Below are 23,805 nucleotides of genomic sequence, written 5' to 3'. Positions count from 1 at the left end.
TAAACTTTTTATTTATCAAATATGTGAAATAATAATAAATATATGCATACCCAAGATAATTACTGTTTTATATTCCATAAGTTAATGTTTTGAAAAATAAGAAGAAAAAATTATGAAATATTGATAAATTATGTTTTAGGAACAAAAATTTGTGTACTAAACTTTTTAAAAAGTGAAAAATTAGGTTGAGGAGCTGCCAATGTGAAATGGGTTTGAGTAATCGAGAACTTTCGATTGATACAGATTGGAAACTGTTATAGGTGTCGATTTCCCATAAGACGAAGGTTGCTTTGTCAACTTTTTTCTTAAATATGTTTGTCGGATCACAGATAGAGCGAGGCATTGTCACATGCACCATCACATGTCTATCTATTCAGTTCTCAACATTGCAACATGCACATTGCAATTTACAATTAACAATTAACAATTAACATTGCATTATGGTCCAAACTTGCCATCACATAATTGACTCATAATATGGTATCATAGCCACATCTATCTTCCTTGTCTCAATGTTTAAATTCTCTATTAAACCAATCAACCGTCCCTTTCTTGACATTGTATTCCAATATTTCATTACATACATACATAATTTGTTGCTGTCAAATTTTAGTCTCTGATCTTTTCCTCTTAGATGGATTTCTACTCAAGTCAAATGTAGCTCAAAGCACTCTTGACAATTGTTCCTAGATGATAAATATTTCTGAGAACATGGCGTAAATTAAACTGACGTTTGAATTCAAATTGAGATACAGATACAAGTTCTTTCTTTCTAAATCAGGTAGATTCATATCTGAAAAAAGTTTACAATAATTTCTTTTAAAATTTTGACTATTTATCTCTTGAAATGTCTACGAAATACCTGCGATCGAGTAAATAGCTCTACGAACGAGTGTTCTTATTCTACTCGAGTCAAATGTTAGCCCAAAACACTCTTGCCAATTGTAAAACCCATGAATTTTAATCCATGTCTCCTAGTTAGAAAGATGGTACCAAGAAAGATTTGAAAGGCCTTCTCTTATTGATTCACAAGAGGGAAATGATACAAATACATCAATACAACATAAATTAGGTGATCATATTCATACATAATTATCAAACTTGGAAAGCAAAATCTCCTCCAACTCTTAACTTTAGAGAGTATGAAAAAGCAACATGTAGTTGCTAAGGAGGTAAGTAACTACACCTATAACACTATTATGGTAATTTAACTCACCCCCATCATTGATTAATATACACACTGGGGATAAACTACCCAACATATTGAGTCTCATAATGAAGAAAATGCTTTGAAAGGCAAGAAGAGAAGCAGCACAAGAGCACTAAACCCTCTTTTCTTGGTCAAGAACAAATCCTTAATGTGCATCTCTGCTCAGTTTTACAGGAAAATCCGAACCGGTAATTCGCTGAACAAAGCTGCAAGGTACCATCAAGTAACAAAGATGATGTTACAAGGCTGCTAACTCCTATATTAATGACAAAAACAATAGGAAGAAAAGGGTTCCACCAAAGGCAGTTCGACGAACAACATGCATTGCATTTCAACTTACTTGTGAGAGTGAGACTCAAAACTGGGGGCAGTTACATCACTTGAAGATGGATTGAGGTGGGGTTGAAGTTGAACTTCAATCAGAGCAGCTTCTGCTTCTCCTGCAGGTTCAGGAGATCCCTGGAAACTCGCCACCGAAGTTTTTCCAGGCGACATGCCTGCAAAGGGAACATGTTAAAAAACTGGGTTAAAAAAGGAAGTTACAGCATTCAAAATGGAGATGAAATACATAATTTGTTAAAAAAGCTCCATGTGATGATTGTTCATACATAACAACTATTGAATCAAGCTAAATTCTAAACCTAATCATAGAACTTTTGATTCTTTAGTTATTCCTTATTAGAAAAAACAGTAACTATCATTAGATATGTGAGTAGAAATTCAACATGGTGATATTTCATAGAAGAGTACTCAACAAATATTAACATTAGTTATCATCGGTCTATAATTGTGGACAAGGAAATTCTATCCAACATGCAAGTTTGACCAAAACAATGACTTTTCATGGAGTCATTAAACATAGTACTTAAGTATAAGCATGAAATTTGAATTGACCAACATGCAGACATGATAACGAAAGCAAAATACAAACAAACCAAAACAAAGTAAAGCGAAATTCCAACTCAATGATTCCAAATAATGTTATCAACATAGCATCTATCGATTCTAACTTAAACCCGCCATCATGTTATAGTGCACAAGATTAGAAACAAAAGATCACATGCATAATATAAATTACTTTTGTTATAATATAGTAACTACCTTGGAGTACTATCACAATGCAGAAGATAACAGTAAAAATCATGGCAAACATGCTGCTTCCGGAAGCCGAAGATGTCTTTGCAGCTTTCATCTTCTTCAAGGCTTTCATGCGTTCTATCCTCGCACGCTTCAACATGGCGAGTTCAGATATCTCCCTGATTAGCTTTTGGTCGGCCGCATCCAACGATGGAGCTCGCGGAGGCCTTGGAGGCTTCGGAGACTTTTTGTTACAGGACTTCTTATGCTTCTCCTTTGAGGTAGGAGTTTTGGCTGCACAATGTACTGAAGACTTGTTTGTAACTTCCGAAAAATCCATGGAAGCTCCACTTAAATTCGAGTCATTGCAGGATACCCTATGCTTATTATCATCACTTTTCTGAAAATCATCACTTATTGCCACCCCACATTCAAGATCAATTTCAGCATCCTCATCTTTTGCACTTCTATGATCCATCCCAAAACTAATGCAAATTTTCCTCCAAACTGTCCCAATTAGGAAAAGACAAGTTCTTTGAACTCAATTTATAACAGAAAATCACCTTGTCAATATATAATACAGGGTGATTTTCTGTTCTTTTGTGATGTAAAACAAAAATGTAACCCTAGAACTGAATTGACTGACCCTGCATCATAACAAGAGACAGAATTCAATCAATTGAACCAAACTAAAATCTTACAATAGCTAAAAACAGCAATCCAAACTTACACAAACAACATTCAAAGGAAGGAAAAAAAAAAAAAGAAAGTAGCACTAGGAAACACTCCACATTATAAAATGAAAGCTAAATTGCAGCCACATCATTGAAATGCATATATTCAGCTGGAAACAGATGAAAAGGGGCCAAAGGTAGCAGCTTTAATTTAAAGGTAGCTTCAACCATGAATAATAATAATAAATTAATAATATAAAAAAAAAAGAGCATTCAAGAAAAGAGGAATACCCTTTGAGGGAAAGAGAAGTAACCCAAGATCCGATGAGGGACAAAAGAGCTTGAAGCACGGACACGAATGGAGTTTACAGATTTCAGAACATGGCTACTAGGAAACTACCTTAACCTAAGTTGGAAACTGGAAACTGGAATTATTAACTGCAATTATGTTAATAATTAAAATTAAAATGTGTATATTTTATTTGAAATTTTAGTGTGTTTCGAAAAAAAAAAAGAGCATATTTATACAGCCAAAATATAACCAAAGGAAGCTTCAAAGGAGAGAACCTGCCGACAGTTGGCAACTCCACATTTTACTATCAGCTTCCTCGTGTTTCAAATTAAGTTGAATTGATCGAGTGGTCAACTTATCCATTTATTTAAATATATGTCAACAATTTAAATTTTATTTTATACATGTAATATTTTATTTATTAATAACAGATTTTTAAATAGCCAACTGAATTATAACTCAAACGGTATATAGTCTTTTCATATTTATTTAGAGACCGCGAGTTTAAATTTCTCTATCTTTAATTTAAAAGAAAAAACAAACTCTTAAAAAAAAAGCTTCCTCATGTTTCTTTCATTTTTTTTCTTTCTTTTCTTCTTCTTTTCTTTTTGAATGAATTTTGTCATGTGTGCTTGTTTGGGACCATTAAGTATACATCAATATCACTATTAATTAACGTTGTTTTCATATTTGAATTACTATTAGCAAAATAGATATTTTTGTTATAATGTTGTTATCTCTGGGAATATATACAAAATAATTTCTTCAATCCGTGTATTATAAAGTTATTACCAATTTTAGTTTTTTTGATAAGTATCTTTTTAAATTAGTAAATGAATATTTTTACTTTTGTTTGGATAACGTTGTTCATTTTTCCTTAAATTTATATTATACAATAAAAAAAATGATAGGTAAAGTAATATTATAAAAAATTGAGTGTATTTTTTTTTAATTATTACCATACTAAATACATTGTAAATTCTTACACAATTATAACAGTGACAAAATCTTATTCTATTAAATAAAACGAGCTACATGAGTCAAATTATTTATATTTATGATTTTATTTTATTTAGAAATTACAAAATTATTAAAAATATGATTAAAAAGAGTTTAGTTAATATATATTTTTAGAGCACATAATAAAATTATTAATTAAACAGTTATAAAAAATATTTAAAGTTCAGATTTTTGATATATTTATTGTGCATTTGTTAATATAAATTATTTAAAAAAAATTATTATTAATAATTTTAACTTGTATTTTCCAAATATCTATGTTAGTTAAATCTTTAAAAAAATTATTTCTTTCTTCTTATTGTTTGATTTTATTTTAAACAATTTATCATGTGTATGTGTATCCACTATCGGTGGAGTAATTCACATAAAACCTTAAATAGCGTCATTAATTCATTATTGATCGTTGATGCTACACCGACAATTTTTTTTGGGTTAATGATATGCAGAGTTGTATCTATCTATTATCTATTATTATTTATAACAAAAGAAATATCTGCAATGATTATCATCAAAAAAGAAGTCTCTGCATTGGACTCCACAACCTCAGGATATCACTCATATCAGATTATCTGGTAGTGATATATAAGAAATAAAAATTTTAGGACAAAAACAGAAAGGGTAAAGGTTTACCTTTTCTTTTTTATAAAAAATCTTCTCTTTTTCTTTTTTTATTTTTTAATTTCCCCCAGGTCGTAAAGGATTCAGATTTGAAACACGTTTATCACTCTACGCATCTTCGGTGCTATTTCGTTAAGCATGTGCAATACTGCAAATTTCGTTCATTATAGAATCTAATATATAGTTCTATAGCTAGTGAAAAACAATGATGTTATACCCAACAAACTGAACAGTGAAACTTACATTACATGCTTATATGGAAAATAACTTGTTTTCAGTAACCAGATTTCATTGCCATGATAGGTTTATTATTATTTAGCTAGTATGATTATTATTTTCTTTTTGGTATTATTTCCTTGTAAGTATAACTTTTATTTGATAAGAAAATGGCTTCAAGGTTCATGAACTGAGTCCGCAGGGTAATGGGACGTGACAGTAGGACCAGTCCACCAAACTTAGCGAGAGATATGCTGAGCATCTACAAAAGATTATTCCTTGCGAAAATATTTATTGCATTCCATTTAATATAATTTATTATGCTCAAGAATAAATTACTATTTGTACCCATAAAAGATACAGATCCTGACAAATGTACTCATATAAAAATAAAACGACCATTATAATCATGAAAGATGGCTTTCGTGTACTAAGAGTATCCAGACATTGGTTACACAATTGGTCCGTTAGAGTATTCTTGGCACACGAAAACTATCTTTCGTGAGTACAATTATCGTTTTATTCTTATATAAATACATTTATCAGCGTTTATATCTTTCAAGAATACAAATGGTAATTTATTCTTATGCTCAACGATAAATGAATCAGAACTGTATTCACATAGAACGAATACTTCTAATTCTTCCCCTAAATAAAGCTGCTTTAATCACCAGGACGTTGGGATTCAAAGTGAGACCTTGAATTTCTTGAGAGGATGGACTCTTTTCCTTGATCAATCAAAATTTAACGTTAATTCATCGTAGCCTATAGAATATTGTTAGTTTATCGTTAATAGTTCTTTGGATACGTCGTATAGATGTAGCTGTTGTGTGGGGTTCCTTGTATTTCATTTAGATTTAAGGGTTGCATCCTTGGGGGCAGAACAAACCAATGAAAAGAACCTTTGGCATAACACGTGCAGCTTATTTCTACATGTTCAATGACAAAGGTACAAATGCATGTGGGTTTCGATATTACAAGATTTGGAGGCCCCAGCACTGAAATTGAAACATAAACATAAGTCTGTCAGATCAGCAGAGCTAATAGAACCACCACGTTAATCATGTTTCTATAATTGACTGCACTAAAAGGAAAATATACTAGATGGATTTAAGAATTATCAACAAAATTAATCGTTTTGGCTATACAAGCTAGTATATCAAAAGCAACTATGAAGCAAATCAAGGAGCCTCTAACCTTATTACTCCATATAGACCATAAGCAATTTATTAAGATCTAAAAAATACCATATATGTTTCACAACTTTCAATCATAAAAGGAAATAAATTAAAACTTGAAGATGGCAGCACCACTTGATGGCTTCGAAGCAAAAAGATAAAGACCAAGGTCGTCCTTCTTGATAACACCCTTGTCAATCCTCTTTTGGAAATAATGTTCCTGCAACGTATAAAGAATCCATTGTTAAAGACATGTTAATTAATAATTACAAATTCTCAATGATTTAGGCAGCCTAGTATTGTAGGGATGCAAACCTTCAAATTAAGGATATACTGTGGGACTATGCTCTCTTTCACCAAAGCAACAGCACAGCCACCCCATCCAGCTCCAGTAAGCCTTGCCCCAAGGGCACCATTCTCACGAGAAACTTTTACGAGTTCTTCCAACTCAGGACAGCTGATTCAATCAACAAAAAATATTTTAAACATAACGAAGAAAAAGATCAACTTTCATGCCAAGAAGGGAAAGTAAAGTTTCCAAGAACTATTCCTCATTCTGTCAAAAATTTTGAAAGCAAGTATAAGTATGCTGCCAATACCTGCATTCATATAAAACGCTGCAGCTATAATGACTCTCGTTCATTAGGTCACCAAGCTTCTTTAGCATCTCCTCATCACTGAAAAGAATTGAGAAGTTAACTTCCACAAAATTTATGCGCACACGCAAAAGAATTACAAAATAGACAAACAGGTAAGTCCTTGCCAATTTGCCATCATGTTGATGAAAACAGAAAGACAAATAACTTTAACTCCTATCATGTACTATTCATACAGTAAAATAAAAATGTTCAATCAAACAGAATTCAGATTTAACTGTAACTTAAATTTTCCAGGGTTAAAATGATCTGTAAATGAGTGTTTTTTATCCCTTTGCAAATGAACTACCAAATACTTGGACAATTCTTCTAGAAGCTTTAAGCAATCAAGAAATATGTGATGCGAATAATAATAATCAAGAGCACAGAAAATGAAACACTAATAAAAGAACAAGGGTTCGATCTCACCTTAGATTTGATGATACAACGTCCTTGAAAGCGTGCACCCTCCTGGCTTCCGAATAAACATGAGCAGCTCTCTAAGAATAAATGCATCAATGCAAAGGCACAGGAAATAGTTAGATATCATATAATTGGAGAAAATCATACATGAACTCTAAATAATCAAGAATATAATCAAAAGGTGCACAAACTATCTGATCAGCAGTTTTCAATTATTAAAGAAATCCTGAACCAAAAAGCATGACTAATTCCGTACAAAACTATAGGTTTCAAACCAAATAATTAACAAGAAAAGTTATGTTCAGAATTGCAGCATGGTAATACAAATGAGAGAAAGTGTCTCCACTACACGGGTGCAAATGCAATCTAGATAATCAGAAATGACCCTACAGCATTACAGTAGTCACTAATCAAGAGAGAGCAGAACTAGATGAACAGTTGATACCATATTAAAAGTTATCAACCAAGTGATAACATAAGAATCAGATCTCAATAACTTTGCTAATGAGGATTAGAAAAGAACCTGATGTAATTTGTAGTGCTTTGCAACTTTTAAAACTTCCACATAAGCAGCATTGCTGCCCAAAAATGACCTCAACTTTTCACCCGTAATTGCCTCGATTTCTTCAGCTGTATATGGTTCTTCCTTCAAATATTCCTGTACCCAGAACATAGTTAAGATTTTAAACAGGAAAATGCTAACAATTTCTATGAACTTAAGAAAAAAGGTAAATTTTATATCAATTGAAACAAAATATTCATAATATAAAGTTTAGAAAGAAGAAAGAAACAACATGTCTTGCTTGTCCAATATTATAGATGGCATAATACCAGGTAAAATTACCTTGACAGCAAGTACTGGATCAGAGGAATTATGTTTACCAGCAAATTGTACACATAATCCTTCAACGTCAGACAATGTGCTCACTTTTGACATTGCCTCTTTGGGATTCAGTCCCAACTTTATACCAAGCACAATCTGGAAAATTTAAAAGAAGCACTCTATTAATATAGTTAACAACACAATAGGATTAGCTAGTTAGCCTAAGCAATAAGCATTTGACAGACACCAAATTAGCAGTTCTAGGAAAAAGGGCCAGAAATAGCAGAAATGAAGAGATAATGGTATTATCTTGTTCAATAAATAGATATAAACATTTAGATGCTAGGATATTCAAGAACTTACAAGTTAAATCTTATTGAGAGATAAAAAAATGCTAGTGGTGGATATAAGATATAGGTCGATCATGGAAGGTTGCTACAGAAATAATACAAGAAGATACAACAAATAACATCGATTAGTCTGAAATGTACTTACAGAAGCCAAACGGCATTCAACAACCCTATTATTATAATTTGTAGCAGCAGTAACAGCCTTCTGAGACTCTGCCAAAGAATGGGCTATCACAAAAGTCCCGCCAGCAGGAAGTTGCACATCAGTTGCACGAATTGGGTTGAAATCAATCAGCTCTGCAAAGCCAGTTTTGGCCATGACAGAGATTGCCTGTCAAGTAAAACAAAGGGGAAAAGTTAAGTCTAGGTTACATGCCAGAATGTCCAGGAAAGAGCAACAAATGTAGGAATTCATGTGCTGGATAAAAATGCTGTGAATCACGTAACAATTAAAATTTATTCACAAACAAAAGGGCTGACTGGATACAGAATAATGCACTAATGACTTGATGCAAATGACTTCTACAAAAAATTTAGGTCTCAACTAGCATTTTCAAATTGAGATATCTATTATAGTGGCTAATGAGTAAAAAGAGAGTAAGAAGCTACAATGCAATATTTATGAAGGCCACTCCACAGGGAGGAGATTTGGAATAAAAGACCAAACCTGCATTAGTGATAAGTAATCAGCATACATTTGCAGAATTTAATTTTGATGCACTGTAAGTGTAAAATAGTTTTACACGTGCATCCAATTACGTAACGTCACATCAGTAAAAATAACTACTTTTTACACTGACCGCGTGAATGATTATCGAAAAGAACGAATGTGATTGCACAACTGTGTAAAACGCTTTACACTATCAATGCATCAAAATTAAACTCTACATCTGCATTAAAATTGGTATAAAACATACGTATGAGAAAAGATGTACCCAACCTGATCCATCCCACCAGATTGGGTCCCGACATATCGTTCACAGTCACATGTAACTTGTGCAATTTCTTTCTGTCAACAATATAGGATAATGTATGTTAGGTACAAAACCAGGAAAAAAAATGTTAAATACATACATTACATAATTAATTATAAAAAAATACATGAATTCAACAAGATGGTAATTGTCCATTTATCCTAGCATATCTTCATTGTGACAGATAGATAAATAAGTTAATTCATTTAGTTGGCACAACCTGACACTAAGAAGGTCTATTCGAAATGTATCTCAGATAATAGTCATACTAAAAAAAATAAAAAAGATCATGAAAATCAACAAAGCATGGAGGATAAAGATTTCTGAAACAACTTCGATAGCCTCAGTTTGATATTTGAATTGATGACTAGATCTGATTTTCTAAGAGTGTAAGAATTGGAATTCCAGTAACACTATCATGTCAATGGGGGCACTGTATCAAATAGATTTTTTTCATAAAGTTGATGTGGCATAAGTTAATCCGGATGGGCACATCTAAAAGGTTTAACAAGCTCTTTCTCTTTTGTTACCTGAATGATACAGACAGTTTCACTTCTATTTTCTTAAAAAAATAATTATTACAGTTAAAAGATAAAAAGTCCAACAAGATGTTACAAATAATTTATCCATGCAAATTTTAACCAGATAAATTTGCAAGCTCCCCCTGAAGGGCAAAATAGTATTTACAATCAAGTAGAAAATGCAGACCTTTGGGAAGTTAGCATCAAAAGCAGCCATAATAGCAATTGTGGAAGAACAAACAAATGCTGCAGAACTTGATAGTCCAGAACCTATAAAAATAAATAGTGAATAGATTAATAAATTATGTTTCTCTCATCATCTCCAATAGAGCAAGAAAGATAATGATGGTGATCACTTGAGCTAAACTTTGATATCATTGGTGACATTCTAATTTGGATCAATGAGCACACCTGTTGGCACAATTCCATCAATAACAACATCAAGTCCAACTGGTGGGCCAACATTCACCCCTTTTGCTTTTGCATAGTCGTAGAAACCTTTGTACCTACAGAAACCATATAGACAGATAATATTAAGAATTCATTTAAAAAAAATGCTACTAATTATTTCTTGTTTAGCAAATAGAGAATATCATTGGCATCTATTTTAATGATTTATCCTCCTAATGCATTCAATACTTTTTTGTTTTGCTTAAGAATTAGGAAGAAAAAAGAAACATAAACCAAAATGAACTCACCCACAAATAAAATAGTGGCCCCATTTGTGATTCTTCAAATCGAGTTGCTGCTCAAAATTGAAACCCAGAGTATATTAACAAAACAGAACTATCTTATTGGTAAACTGAATCTTCAAATAAACGGTAAACATCCACTCTTAGAAGTTAGAATAATAATAATAATAATTAAAAAAAAACGCAAAAACAAAGAGGAATTGAAGAATTGAATTGAGGATGGACCTGGTTGGGGTCAGCAGGGTAAGTGCACATGGAATACTTTTTATCATTAACATTAGCGATCCTAAGCTTCTTGCTGCTTTCATTCTTCCGAATTGCCACGATCGTATCTTGACGAATTGCCATAGGCAACACCGAATATCCTTCATAGTCAATGTGCTCCCCAATCAAGTTCACTCTCCCTGCACCACCGCAAACAATAACAATAAACATATTCATAATTAATCTAATTAATTAATTAATTAATTAATTAAAACACACAGAAAATGAATCAATCTCGCGATTCACGAAGATCCGTAACCAATGCATATCCATGCAAACACACATGCTGACATGAAAATGTTCAATAGAGAGAGAAAGAATGAACGAACCAGGTGAGCGAGCGAAGAGTTGAGGCGCGTGACCGAAGAATTCTTGAAACTTGGACTTGGCCGTGTCAAAGCGGAGCTTAGCTTCTTCGAGCTGAGAGCCTTCGCCATAGACATCGTTCAAGCTTTGGAAAATGGGGATCGGAAGCTCCTCGTGTTTCGCCATTCTTCTCTTCTCTTTGTTTCCTGATTCAAAATGCAGAATCTCTCTTCAGCTTTCGCTTTCTGTTTATGTTTTTCTCTCTTTCTCTCACTTTAGAAGCGAGTTTTCAGATTTCAGTGTTTTTATTTATTTATCTGTTAAACGACTTTGAAAATTGAAGCGTTTTGTTTTATTTGTAGTGGCGAGTGATGATTACCACTGAAAACACGTAGGGTTGTTTACACGTAGCACTAATAGACAGAGAATTATTCCCCTTATCATTTGAGAAAAATAACAATAACAATTATTATTAAGGATTTAAGATTTTAAACTTTTTTGTAAATTGAATAATTAATTAATCACGAATTGCAACTAATGATGGTAAGTGAGTGGATGAACAACTAAGTAGGAACTTTTAATCCCGATTGTTGTTGTCAGATCCACTTAATTCTCGTATTACCTTTTTAATATGTTTCCAAGCAGAAATAACCCCACTCAATCAATCTGAATTATGAATCTTTTCAGGATTTTGAAATTGAATTCAATTATACATTCCCAAAATTTTAGACAACTATGAGCATATAAATTCTAGAGTAAACTATCAAATAGTAGCCAAAGTTCACATTACTTACAAAAAGAATTTTAAAAAATAATAACAACAAATAAATTTTCGAAAAATTTATAAATGAGATAAAAAAATTTAAAATATTAAATTTATATTCTAAAAATAAATTTTAAAAATCAAATTTTAATATAAATTTTGTAATTATTATTAAAAAATAATATTTTTTATCTTTAAAATTTAATAATTTTATTCAAATAAATTTAAAAAAATTAATGTAAATGATCATATTTTTTTAAAAAAAATATAGATATTAAATTTTATTTTAAATTTTTATGCACTTTTTAAATATTTATTCAAATATTATTAAAAAAATTCATATCAAATAAATAAGTCATTTGTTAAACACAAATTTTTTTGTTATTTATAAAAAATATAATATTTATTAGTTATTTTAAGAATTTTATTATCAGTAACTGAATTTTTTTAATAGTGAATTGGTCGCTTTTTAATTTTCATATGGAAGTATAGTATGTGTTGGATGTCTTTATGGAGAAGGGTGCTTCACCTGAGTGTGGTGTCAGGTAAACCACAAATCAGACCGTGTGTCTTGTATGACTCGGACAGTCCGTGTTGTAGGTGAGAAAACGAACCCTCCAACTTGTGCTTCTCCTGCCACTTGTCGCGCTCAGTTGGCTCCCCCAACGGTGCCCTACCCAACATTAAGCCCCCGCACTCACCATCCGTTTTCACTTGATCGTCCTCTCAATCATCCAAAATATGTAAAAAAAAATTTTTAATTTTTTTATATTCCGTAATTATAATTATTATTGTTAGGTGGTTAATTATTATTGTTGTGGTTAGAAATTGAATTTAGAAATTATTATCATTTTTACCAGATGTAGCTTTTTTTTTGAATTTTTTTAATATTTTATAATTAAAATTATTATTGTTAGGAAGTTTATTATTGTTGTTGTTATTGTTAGAAGCTGAATAGAAATGTGTATTATTTTTGTACTCTATCATCCAAAATAATACACTTTCAAAAGTACTTTTATCATCCATTTCTCTCACTCTACTAAATAATAACAGAAACCACGTTAACAAATTTTTGGATTACATACCATGAAGGAGAAAAATACAAATACCAGAGAACTAGAGGAAGAAGACGAGCAAGCTTGAAGAAGAACACGGAATCTGAGAGTGTTGAACGAGTTGCACACTTTTATATTTTCAATAACTCTATATCAGACCCACTGTTTATCATCATTGGCAGATTTAAATTAATATTAAAAAAGGAAACTCGGATCCTACGATTTCATTTTCAACTTGATAATATATATATATATATATATATATATATATATAAAACGCACAGTCTATTTTGCATTGTTAAAATTCAAATTCCAGCCATCAATCCTCTGACTGTTTGTTTGTTTATTTTTACTTAACAAAATTCTTTCATCTAAAAATGACATAAAGCTGTCACACCTTTTTGTCTATCACTCCCTATTTCTATATCCGGAAAAAGCACACTAATGGGTTCATAACTAAAGAATTGAGCCTGAATTGGTAGTTAATCTTAAATTCTATATTATTATTATTATTATTATTATTATTATTATTATTATTATTATTGGTTTGTATTTCATGTGACAGTCAATATAAAGGGTAAATTATATATTAGTCTACAAGACTACAACACATCCCATCATATTCCTAAGCTTTCATGTGGGGTACATAGGGTTTAAGCTTAGATATTTTCAATTATTGCTATAGTGATGTGTTCAATATGAAATCTACCGATTTTAGATTCCTCAATTATCATAGCACAAACTTGTAGTGCATCATTAATTTATAGATTTGGTATGTCTGTGAGATAAAGTGGGTTTATCTTTTTTGAAAGTGATCATTCAAAAACTAGTAATATATATATATATATATCTTATTTAATTACCAAGAGCTTCGGGTGTGTTGGAAGGCATTTTTGTATTTTATTAGATATTAGTATAATTTATTAAATTAAAATATCAAAATTATTATATATTATATGTTAGGTATATTAGTATGAGAAGACGATAAAATTTTATATTTGTGTAGTGATTTCAAGGAATGATTAGATCGTTTTTTTTAGAGAGATATTTGTCCCTACACTTAGTTGCTATAGGATTGATGACAATACTGTCCCAAATACAATGAAATCTAAGAATTTCTTAATTAGCAATAGTAAGAAATTCTCAACTCTCTTGAACAAAAAATTTCTTAATAGTTGATTAAAATTTACACTTAGTACTTCTATTTCTGAAATTGTGGACAAGGACTTATTTATACATATTGCACGTAGCAATTATAATTAGTTACGTATACAAATGGTTATATCTTTTCTATTGCCAATAGATACAATGTTTTGAACATACACAATTCTTAAAGAGTTGTGTCCATCTAGCCAATAGACACAATATTTTGAACATACACAATCCTTAAAAGGTTGTGTCTTTTCAACCAAATGGTACTAAACGGTTAGTAACTGTTTATTAATATTAATAATATTAATTAATCAAAGTTGTAAATACCCTTCAATCCCCTACTATTTACAAAATTTAAATGTCATACAAGTATATACATAAAAAATGTGTCACTAAGATTAAACATTCTTTTAGTGTAAATTTTAAAGTTCTAACGAAGTAATAGGTGTCTAATCGATTAAACATATACTCCATATGCTAGTACCAAAAATCACACACATTACTTATACCCTCCAAGTTCAAGAGTTTACAATTTTAAACACTTATATGGCTTTGTGCTCATCCTGATTTCATGAATATTTATGAGAATAAAACCTCTAAAATTCTCGATTAGAGTGGCACCACTCTTATATTCATATAGGTGGAATCTTTTAATAGATAATATTATCATTCCATTAAGAGTTTAAACTCACCCTCCTAATTTATTGTAAATAGCACTAAATCTTATACCTTAGTGCTCCAATTGCTAAATAACTTGTTATTACCCATTAAACCTTGAAACTAGTGGTCTACTAGAATAAGGTTGGGTTCCCATCATTTAGCAATAATAGGTTTTAATCCTATTTTAGCAGTAGTCTCTTTGATTTTATCCCTTAACAAACCTTTAGTCAAAGGGTCTGCTAAATTTCCTTGAGATCTTACATAAGTAATGGTAATTACACCATCATCTATTAATTGCCTCACAAACTCATGTCTCAAACTTATATGTCTAGACTTTCCATTATAAACCTTATTATATACTCGAGACATGATTGATTCACTATCACAGAAGATTGAAATGGATGTCGTCTACTGTGGCCACAGCTTTATATCATATAACAAATTTCTTAACCATTCCGCTTCTTTACCTGTGGCTGATAAAGCTACAAACTCAGCCTTCATAGTAGAATGTGTAATACATGTTTGTTTCTTTTAGGCCCAACTTATTGCTCCACCACCTATGGTGAAAATCCATCCTGAAGTGGATTTGTTGTCACTAAGATTTGTAATCCAACTTGCGTCGGAATAACCTTCTAAAACTGCGGGATAATCACTATAATGTAATTCCAAGTTTATGGTTTTCTTGAGATAACCAAGAACTCTTGTTATAGCTTTCCAATGTTGATTGCTAGGCTTTCCTATAAACCTTGATAATTTGCACACAGCAAATGCTATATCAGGTCTAGTACAATGCATTGCATACATTAAACTTCCTATAGCACTAGCATATTCTAATTGTGTTATAGGTCTTCCCATGTTTCCTTCTAATTTAAGATTAGGATCATACGGCGTATTGGATTCTTTAATTGTGAGATGATCAAACTTTTCCAATACCTTTTTGATATAATGAGATTGACTTAAAATAAAGCCAACTTCATTCTTATGCACCTTTATGCCTAATATTGTATCAACTTCATTCAAATCCTTCATCTTGAATTTAGAAGTTAGATACTCCTTCGTTATACGAATTCCTTCTAAATTTGTTCCGATGATTAACATATCATCAACATATAAACAAATGATTACTCCATAATTTTTAGTAAATTTTGAGTAAATACATTTATCCGCACTATTATGCGAGAAGCCATTTGATAACACCACTGAATCAAACTTCTCATGCCATTGTTTAGGCGCTTGTTTTAACCCATACAAAGACTTAATTAATTTGCAAACTTTCTTTTCATTTTCGGGTAGCACATAGCCTTCCGGTTGCTCCATATAAATTTTTTCATTAAGATCTCCATTTAGAAAAGCCGTTTTAACATCTATTTGATGTATATGAAGCTTATGTATAGATGCTAATACTATAAGAGTTCTAATAAAAGTCATTCTTGCCACAGGTGCGTAGGTATCAAAATAGTCTAGACCTTCTTGTTGTCTAAACCCCTTGGCTACTAACCTTGCTTTAAAGGTTTGTAATGAACCATCAGTGTTATACTTTCTTCTAAATACCCACTTACATCCTATAGGCTTTGATTCTCGAGGCAAATCAACCAAGACCCAAGTATTGTTAGATAATATTGAGTCCATTTCATCATTTATTGCTTCTTTCCAAAAAGCAGAATCCCTTGAAGCCATAGCCTCTTTGAATGTTTGAGGATCACTCTCTATGTTCATAACAATATGAATCTTGTTTGTTACAGAATTCCTAGTTCCTTCTACCAAAAAGGTGATAGACTGAGAAGAAATAAAATATGGACCCAAGTCATTTTCTTTTGTTACTCTCAAAATCTTCCTTAGTTCAATTAACTCTTTGTCGCTTAGACGTTTATTATTTTGATTATTTATTTCTTGTGAAATATTAGTATCATTTTGGGGATACTCTGAATTAGAAGTTGAATCATTGATATATTTATTTTCAATAAATTCTACTTCTCTTGATTCAACAACTACATTAGACACTAAATCTAATATTCTATATGCTTTAGAATTTTGAGCATATCTTATAAAAGTCCCTTTTATGGCTCTTGGCCCCAATTTGGTTCTCTTTTGATCAGGAACTCGATAAAAGGCTAAACACCCCCACACTTTAAGATAATTTAAATTAGGTTTCCTTTCTTTCCAAATTTCATAAGGAGAAACATTTCTATGTCTTGATGGTATCCTATTATGGATATGACATGATGTCAATAATGTTTCACCCCACAAATTGTAAGGCAATTTTGCATTTAGTAACATTGAATTAACCATATCTACTAAGGTACGGTTTTTCCTTTCCGCCAAACCATTTTGTTGCGGAGTATATGGAGCGAAAGATTCATGCACAATACCATGTAATTCACAAAAGTGATCGACTTCATTAGAAAAATATTTTCCACTTCGATCACTACGAAGAACTTTTATTTTCTTATTATGCATATTTTCTACTTCCATTTTATATTTCTTAAACATTTCAAAAGCTTCATCTTTATTTCTAAGCAAATACACATAAGTAAATCTATAACAATCATCAATAAAAGTTATAAAATATCTTTTTCCTCCTCTAGTAATATTGCCATTTAGTTCACAAATATCACTATGAATCAACTCCAATAAATGTGTATTTCTTTCAACTTTAGAAAAAGGTTTCTTAGTCATTTTGGATTGTATGCAAATATCATATTTCTTATTAAAATCCTTATTACTAAGATCAATATAGTTATTCTTTTGCATATATTCAATTGATTTGTAATTTAAGTGTGCTAATCTACTATGCCATAAATCACAAGAATCAACAACATACAATAAAACATTCACTTTATTAATACTAAGTTTAAACATGCCTTCAGTACAATATCATTTTCCTACGAATACATCATTCTTAAGCAAGATCACTTTATCGGATTTCATTACAACTTTGAATCCTTTCTTACACAAGAGACTAACAAAAACTAAATTTTTTCTCAAATCTGGAACATATGAAGTACATTTATTAAACTTAATTTCTTTCCAAATGTAAAATTCAATTCCACAGTTCCTTGACCACAAACTTTGGCTGAGTTGTCATTATCCATTAAGACCTCTCTATTGTTCACTTCTTCATATGTTTGAAATTGGTTACGATCATTGCAAATGTGAATAGTAGCCCCTGAATCTAACCACCATTCAGGTGATTTTTCTTGTGTTGCTATGTTAACTTCTGTAACCATGCCAATATGCATAGCAATTAGATCCTTCTCTTCCACTAAGTTGGTCTTTGATGCTTCTTTTTTCAGAAGTATACATTCTTTGATATAGTGTCCTTTCTTGTGACAATGATAACACTCTCTTTGTCTCTTCTTATCTTGCTTTGAATCTTTAGAGAACTTTCTTTTCTTCTTATTGGTGTTGTTTTCACCAATATGATTCACTTTAAAACTTTGAGAAAGATACATAGCATCACGTTTTCAAGTTTCCTCCTCTATACGCATATGCCTTAGTAATTTTTCAATTGTGAAGTCCTCATCGAGATGTAAAAGTTTCTTCCTATAACCATTCCAAGATGAAGGCAATTTTGAAATAATTGCTCCAACTTGTAATGATTCAGGAATCACCACTTGTAGATCACGAAGTCTACTTACAAGGATTTGTAATTCATGAATTTGATCCATGACAGGCATAGTATCATTCATAATAAATTCAAAATATTTCATCATAATAAACTTATATGTTCCTTGTCGTTCGATATTGTACTTTTCTTCCAAAGATTTTCAAATCTCTAATGGTGATTGAATTGACATATAGAGATCATAGAGTAGGTCGGATAAAGTATTGAGAATATGACCTCGACATGCAAAAGTATCTTCATCACGTTTCTTCTTCAATTGAACAATCTTTTCTTTCTCTTCCGGTGTGGAATTTTCAGCGGCATCGGCAATTGGTGTAGTCTTTGGGTCAATCACATATGCAAGATTGATAACTGAAAGAAGAAACATCATCTTGTCTTTCCAACGGTTGAAGTTCGTTCCATCAAAGCGATCTAATTTGACGAACTCTTGATTCGTGACCTTGAACGTACTATTTTGATCTTGTGCCATCTTCAAGAAATATCTCTCTAAAATTGTTGGGTATATTAGTTTGAGAAGATGACAAAATCTTATATTTGTGTAGTGGTTTCAAGGCACGATTAGATCGCTTTCTTTAGAGAGATATTTGTCCCCACACTTAGTTGCTATAGGGTTTATGACAATACTCTCTCAGGATACAATGAAACCTAAGAATTTCTTAATTAGTAATAGTAAAAAATTCTCAACTCTCTTGAACAAAAAAATCTCTTAATAGTTTATTAAAATGTACACTTAGTACTTCTATTTCTGAAATAGTGGACAATGACTTATTTATACATATTGTACATAACAATTATGATTAGTTACGTATACAAATAGTTGTATCTTTTCTATTACCAATAGATACAATGTTTTCAACATACACAATTCTTAAAGAGTTGTGTCCCTTTAGCCAATAGACACAATGTTTTGAACATACACAATCCTTAAAAGGTTGTGTCCCTTCAACTAATGGTACTAAACGGTTAATAATCGTTTATTAGTATTAATATTATTAATAATAATATTAATAATATTAATAATATTAATTAATCAAATTTGTAAATACCATTCATTATAAAATATATGGAGCATTTGTGTAATTGTATTTCATTAAGTCATATTTTAGATAAAACAATTATAATTGAGTGGTTAAGAAGAATGTACAAGGATTAAGGAATATCTATTATGTCTTACTCAAAAAAATTATTTTACCAAAACAAAATAACTTTCATACAATGATTACAAATTGGTGTATTTTAAAAATAAAAATACTATGTGCATATAAATTAGATACTAAATTATTTACTATATATAAATATATATATTATTTAATTATTTTAAATATATAATTTATATTTTAATATATATTCTATATAAATAATAACTAATTTGATAGTTAAATATTAATGTACACCTAACATAACCTAACATAATTGTTAAAAATTTATTCGAGTACGATTGATCAATACAAATACTTAATATTATACTTATATTAAAAATGTTGTCTTTTCCAATTATGTATAGGCTTATCTAGATTAACATAAGGATTAAGTATGGTTTTGGTCCCAAAGGTTTTCAGCCAGAATCGAAACCGTTCCTCATCTAATTTTTTATTTAGAATCATCCTTAACTTTTTTTCGTATTAAAATCGTCCTTTTTATTTTTTTAAACAAAAATACCCTCACCACTACCAACACAATTACCTCATCTACCACCACCGCCACAACCTCCACCAACACCATCACCACCACCACCAACGCCGCCGCCGTCCCCCTCCCCCCTTTCCCCTTCCCCCTCCCCCTCCCTGTTTCCCCTTCCCCCAACCCCCACCCCCCCACCCCGCGTCCCCTCCCCCTCCCCGTTTCCCTTCCCCCCACCCCCCACCTCCACCTCCAAGAATAACAGCATCAACAGAGAAGCAGAAAATCAATAAATCAACACAAATTTAACACAAGCAGAAACAGAAAGCAACAAATCAACAAATCAACACAAAGCCAAATCAACAGAGAAGCACAAAGCCAAATCAGAAATTCAAAGCACAAAGAAGTAGATGCAGAAGGCGAATCGTGGGCGACGGAGCAACGGCAACTGGGTAGATTGGCGGTGGCAGGAGCATGCATGAACGGCGGCGACACACTCCACGGCTGGGTAGATCGGCAGCTCGGGCTCCCCTTCCTGGCGACGCACTCCACGGTGGCGGCAGAAAGATACATGAAGGGAAGGCGGCGACATCTTCCTCTGGTCGTGGTTCCGGCGGCGACTCGTGGGCGGACCGGCGATGGTGGCGGCGGCTATGGCGATGGACTCCTCCCCTCCCTCCCGCGTTTCCTTTCCCCCCACCCCCACCCCCACCCCCAACGCGTTTCCTTCCCCCCCCACCCCCAAAACGCATTTTTTTATTTTTTTTATTTTATTTTTTATTAAAATAGGGGTAGTTTAGGAATTAAATTAAAAATTTTATTTAAAAGGACGATTTTAATACGAAAAAAAATGTTAATGATGATTCTAAATAAAAAATTAGATGAGGGATAGTTTCGATTCTGGCTGAAAACCTTTGGGACCAAAACCATACTTAACCCTTAACATAAAAATCAACCATGTTATCAAACTTCTTTATCAATACAAATTCTTGATCCAAATTTGTTGTCTAACATTTAAACTCACAAATGTGTGTATAAAACACAAAAATGCTAGAATTAACTATTAAATTAGTCATTATATATTTGTATATAAATATATAAACAACAACAACGAAGCCTTGTCTCATTAGGTGGAGTCGGCTACATGAATCAAACGACATCTTTGAACTCTATCATGTCTACAAAGAGACTGTTTACATGTAGATCTCGTTTGACCAATTCATTGATGGTTTTCCTAGATCTTCCTCTACCTTTCATCCCTTGTCTATCTTCTATCTCATCCACCCTCCTGACTGAGTGCTCTGTTAGTCTTCTTCTCACATGTCCAAACCACCTGAGATGCGATTCTACCATCTTTTTCCACAATAGGTGATACTCCAAGTCTCTCTCATATATCTTCGTTCCTTATTTTATCCAATCACGTATGACCACTCATTCATCTCAACATCTTCATCTCTGCTGCACTTAATTTATCTTCGTGCTCCCTTTGGCCGTCCAATACTCTGTACAATAAAGCATAGCTGGTATGATAGCAATGCGATAGAATTTACATTTCAGTTTTAAAGGCACTTTTTTGTCACATATAAAACCAGGCGCGCTCCGCCATTTTGACCAATCTACTTGAATTCTATAATTTACATCATGTTCAATCTTTCCATTATCCTATATGATGCACCCAAAATACTTAAAACTTCTAACTTTTTGTAGGATGTTTTTTTCCAATCTTCACCTCTGTATTAGGGTTTTTCCTTCGGGGCCAAACTTACATTCCATATATTTTCTCTTGCTATGACTGTTAAAGAATCGTAAATTGAGGTGAAGCAACTCTCATCATCTCAGTCGTGTAAGCTTAGATGTGAAGAGAAGTGAAAAATGGAGGAAGAAAACTAAAAAAATCAAGAATGAGTAAAAGAACGAGAAGAAAGTTCTAGAAAGTAGAAGAAAGAGATGGAAGAAGAAGTTGGTTCTCAGAGAGAAAAAGCATGAACATTGGCATCTCCAAATGAGAGAACGAACCCACTTACTCAGGTTCTATCCAATATATATGCTTACAATTAAAAACTAACAAACTAACCTACTGTACAAATTTTAACAAACTAAGTTTAACTAACTTAATGATCATCTAGCAAGCTTGGAGTACAAATGTACTCTTAAACTAAATGTATAATGGCTATTGATCATGTAACACCCCCTCTCAAACTTGGAGTGCAAATGTCCAATAGTCCAAGTTTGTTATGACAGTTTCGAAACAGGCTAGGTGCAAGAGCTTTAGTTAAAATATCTGCTGCTTGATCAGCACTTGTTACCGGCAGCAACTTAGTGACCCCCTCTTGCCATTTATCCCTTGTAATATGACAATCCACTTCAATATGTTTTGTCCTCTCATGAAAAACAGGATTAACAGCTATATGTAATGCTGATTGACTATCACAATAAATTCTCACTGGTCGTTGTTGGTCAATCTGAAGTTCCTTCATCATGTAACGAAGCCATTGCGCCTCTCTTGTTGCTGAAGCCAATGCCCTGTACTCTGCTTCACAGGATGATGCTGCAACTATATCTTGCCTTTTTCTCTTCCATGAAATTAATGAAGTGCCCAAGAAAAAATAATACCCTGTGATGGATCTTCTAGAATCTAGGCATGTTCCCTAATCACTATCTGAGAAGCTAGAGGGAGTGAGGTCAGTGATTGAAGAAAAGAATAAACCCATTGCTGGTGCTCCTTTGAGATATCTCAACACTCTCAATGCTGCTTGAAAATGTTTATCTGTAGCACAATCTAAGAATTGACTTAATCTAAATACTACATAACAAATTTCAGGTCTTGTGTTTGTTAGATATAAGAGTCTTCCAATAATTCTACGATATTCTAAAGTTGAGGCTAGAGGGGTTCCCGAGTCCTTTGACAAATGAGTGGTATAATCCATAGGAGTGGATATTGGTTCGGCAGCAAGCATTCCTTAATCCTGCAGTAAGTCGAGGCAGTATTTTCTCTGACAAATGGAAATGCCCTTCTTGCTTCGAGCTACCTCCATGCCAAGGAAGTATTTGAGCTCCCCAAGATCTTTAATTCTGAACAAGTTATGCAAATAAGTCTTGATGTAAAGAATTTCCTATAAGTCACTGCCTGCAACCACTAAATCGTCAACATATACCAAGATAACAGTGAAACCCTTCGAAGTGTTCTTGGTAAACATGCTATAGTCATGCTTAGATTGAGTGTAGCCAGCCTTAGTTAGAGAGCCAACAAGCTTTGTGTTCCATTGTCTACTTGCTTGTTTTAATCCATAGAGGGATTTATCTAATCTGCATACCAGACCTGATTTGTGAATTTTGAGGCCTGGTGGAGGTTTCATATAGACAGTTTCATTGAGATCTCCATGTAAAAATGCTGTATTGACATCTAACTGGTGAAAATGCCAATTCTTGATAGTTGTAATAGCCATAACTATCCGAAACGTGTTCATCTTTACTACAGGGCTGAAAGTGTCTTTGTAGTCAACACCCTTAGTTTGAGAAAAACCCTGTGCCACCAAGCGTGCTTTGTGTCTCTCTATAGATCTATCTAGGTTCAATTTGAGTTTAAAAACCTATTTGCAACCCACTGCTTTCTTTCCAACAGGCAATTCAGTAAGTGTCCAGGTCTTATTCCTCTCC

At 32.4% G+C, this 23,805-nt stretch overlaps 2 protein-coding genes across 2 annotated transcripts; both read right to left on the bottom strand.

Annotated features, from left to right (window-relative positions):
* Positions 1–1,000: 1,000 nt before the first annotated feature.
* LOC107639352 (uncharacterized) lies at positions 1,001–3,593 on the bottom strand. Its single transcript, XM_088502093.1, has 4 exons — positions 3,253–3,593; positions 2,312–2,934; positions 1,551–1,707; positions 1,001–1,416 (listed from the first exon to the last, which is right to left on the bottom strand). The coding sequence occupies exons 2-4, from the start codon at positions 2,763–2,765 to the stop codon at positions 1,356–1,358; spliced, it is 672 nt and encodes a 223-aa protein (XP_088358219.1). The 5' UTR covers positions 2,766–2,934; positions 3,253–3,593; the 3' UTR covers positions 1,001–1,355.
* A 2,589-nt stretch (positions 3,594–6,182) lies between these two features.
* On the bottom strand, positions 6,183–11,719 carry GALK (Mevalonate/galactokinase family protein). The gene is made up of 13 exons (XM_016342820.3): positions 11,297–11,719; positions 10,929–11,107; positions 10,710–10,756; positions 10,423–10,517; positions 10,199–10,281; positions 9,457–9,525; positions 8,662–8,847; positions 8,188–8,322; positions 7,867–8,001; positions 7,350–7,420; positions 6,885–6,962; positions 6,601–6,742; positions 6,183–6,505 (listed from the first exon to the last, which is right to left on the bottom strand). The coding sequence occupies exons 1-13, from the start codon at positions 11,457–11,459 to the stop codon at positions 6,395–6,397; spliced, it is 1,494 nt and encodes a 497-aa protein (XP_016198306.1). The 5' UTR covers positions 11,460–11,719; the 3' UTR covers positions 6,183–6,394.
* Between the last annotated feature and the right edge of the window lie 12,086 nt (positions 11,720–23,805).

The sequence above is a fragment of the Arachis ipaensis genome, chromosome B1 (assembly GCF_059453495.1).
Source record: "Arachis ipaensis isolate K30076 ecotype BB chromosome B1, ASM5945349v1, whole genome shotgun sequence".
In the NCBI taxonomy this organism is placed as follows: Eukaryota; Viridiplantae; Streptophyta; class Magnoliopsida; order Fabales; family Fabaceae; genus Arachis; species Arachis ipaensis.
This window is presented reverse-complemented; position numbering and strand designations above follow the sequence as displayed.

Bases quoted from the DNA above. Each gene is read 5' to 3' on its own strand.
- GALK (XM_016342820.3), bottom strand. From the start codon at position 11,459: ATGGCGAAACACGAGGAGCTTCCGATCCCCATTTTCCAAAGCTTGAAC. The intron at 10,282-10,422 runs GTGTGCTCATTG...TTATTTTTATAG, and splicing joins TGATGGAATTGTGCCAACAG to GTTCTGGACTATCAAGTTCT. The intron at 8,848-9,456 runs GTTGGGTACATC...TTTACTTGACAG, and splicing joins AATCTGGTGGGATGGATCAG to GCAATCTCTGTCATGGCCAA.
- LOC107639352 (XM_088502093.1), bottom strand. From the start codon at position 2,765: ATGGATCATAGAAGTGCAAAAGATGAGGATGCTGAAATTGATCTTGAA. The intron at 1,708-2,311 runs GTAGTTACTATA...TTCCCTTTGCAG, and splicing joins CATTGTGATAGTACTCCAAG to GCATGTCGCCTGGAAAAACT. The intron at 1,417-1,550 runs GTAAGTTGAAAT...GGTACCTTGCAG, and splicing joins TTTGAGTCTCACTCTCACAA to CTTTGTTCAGCGAATTACCG.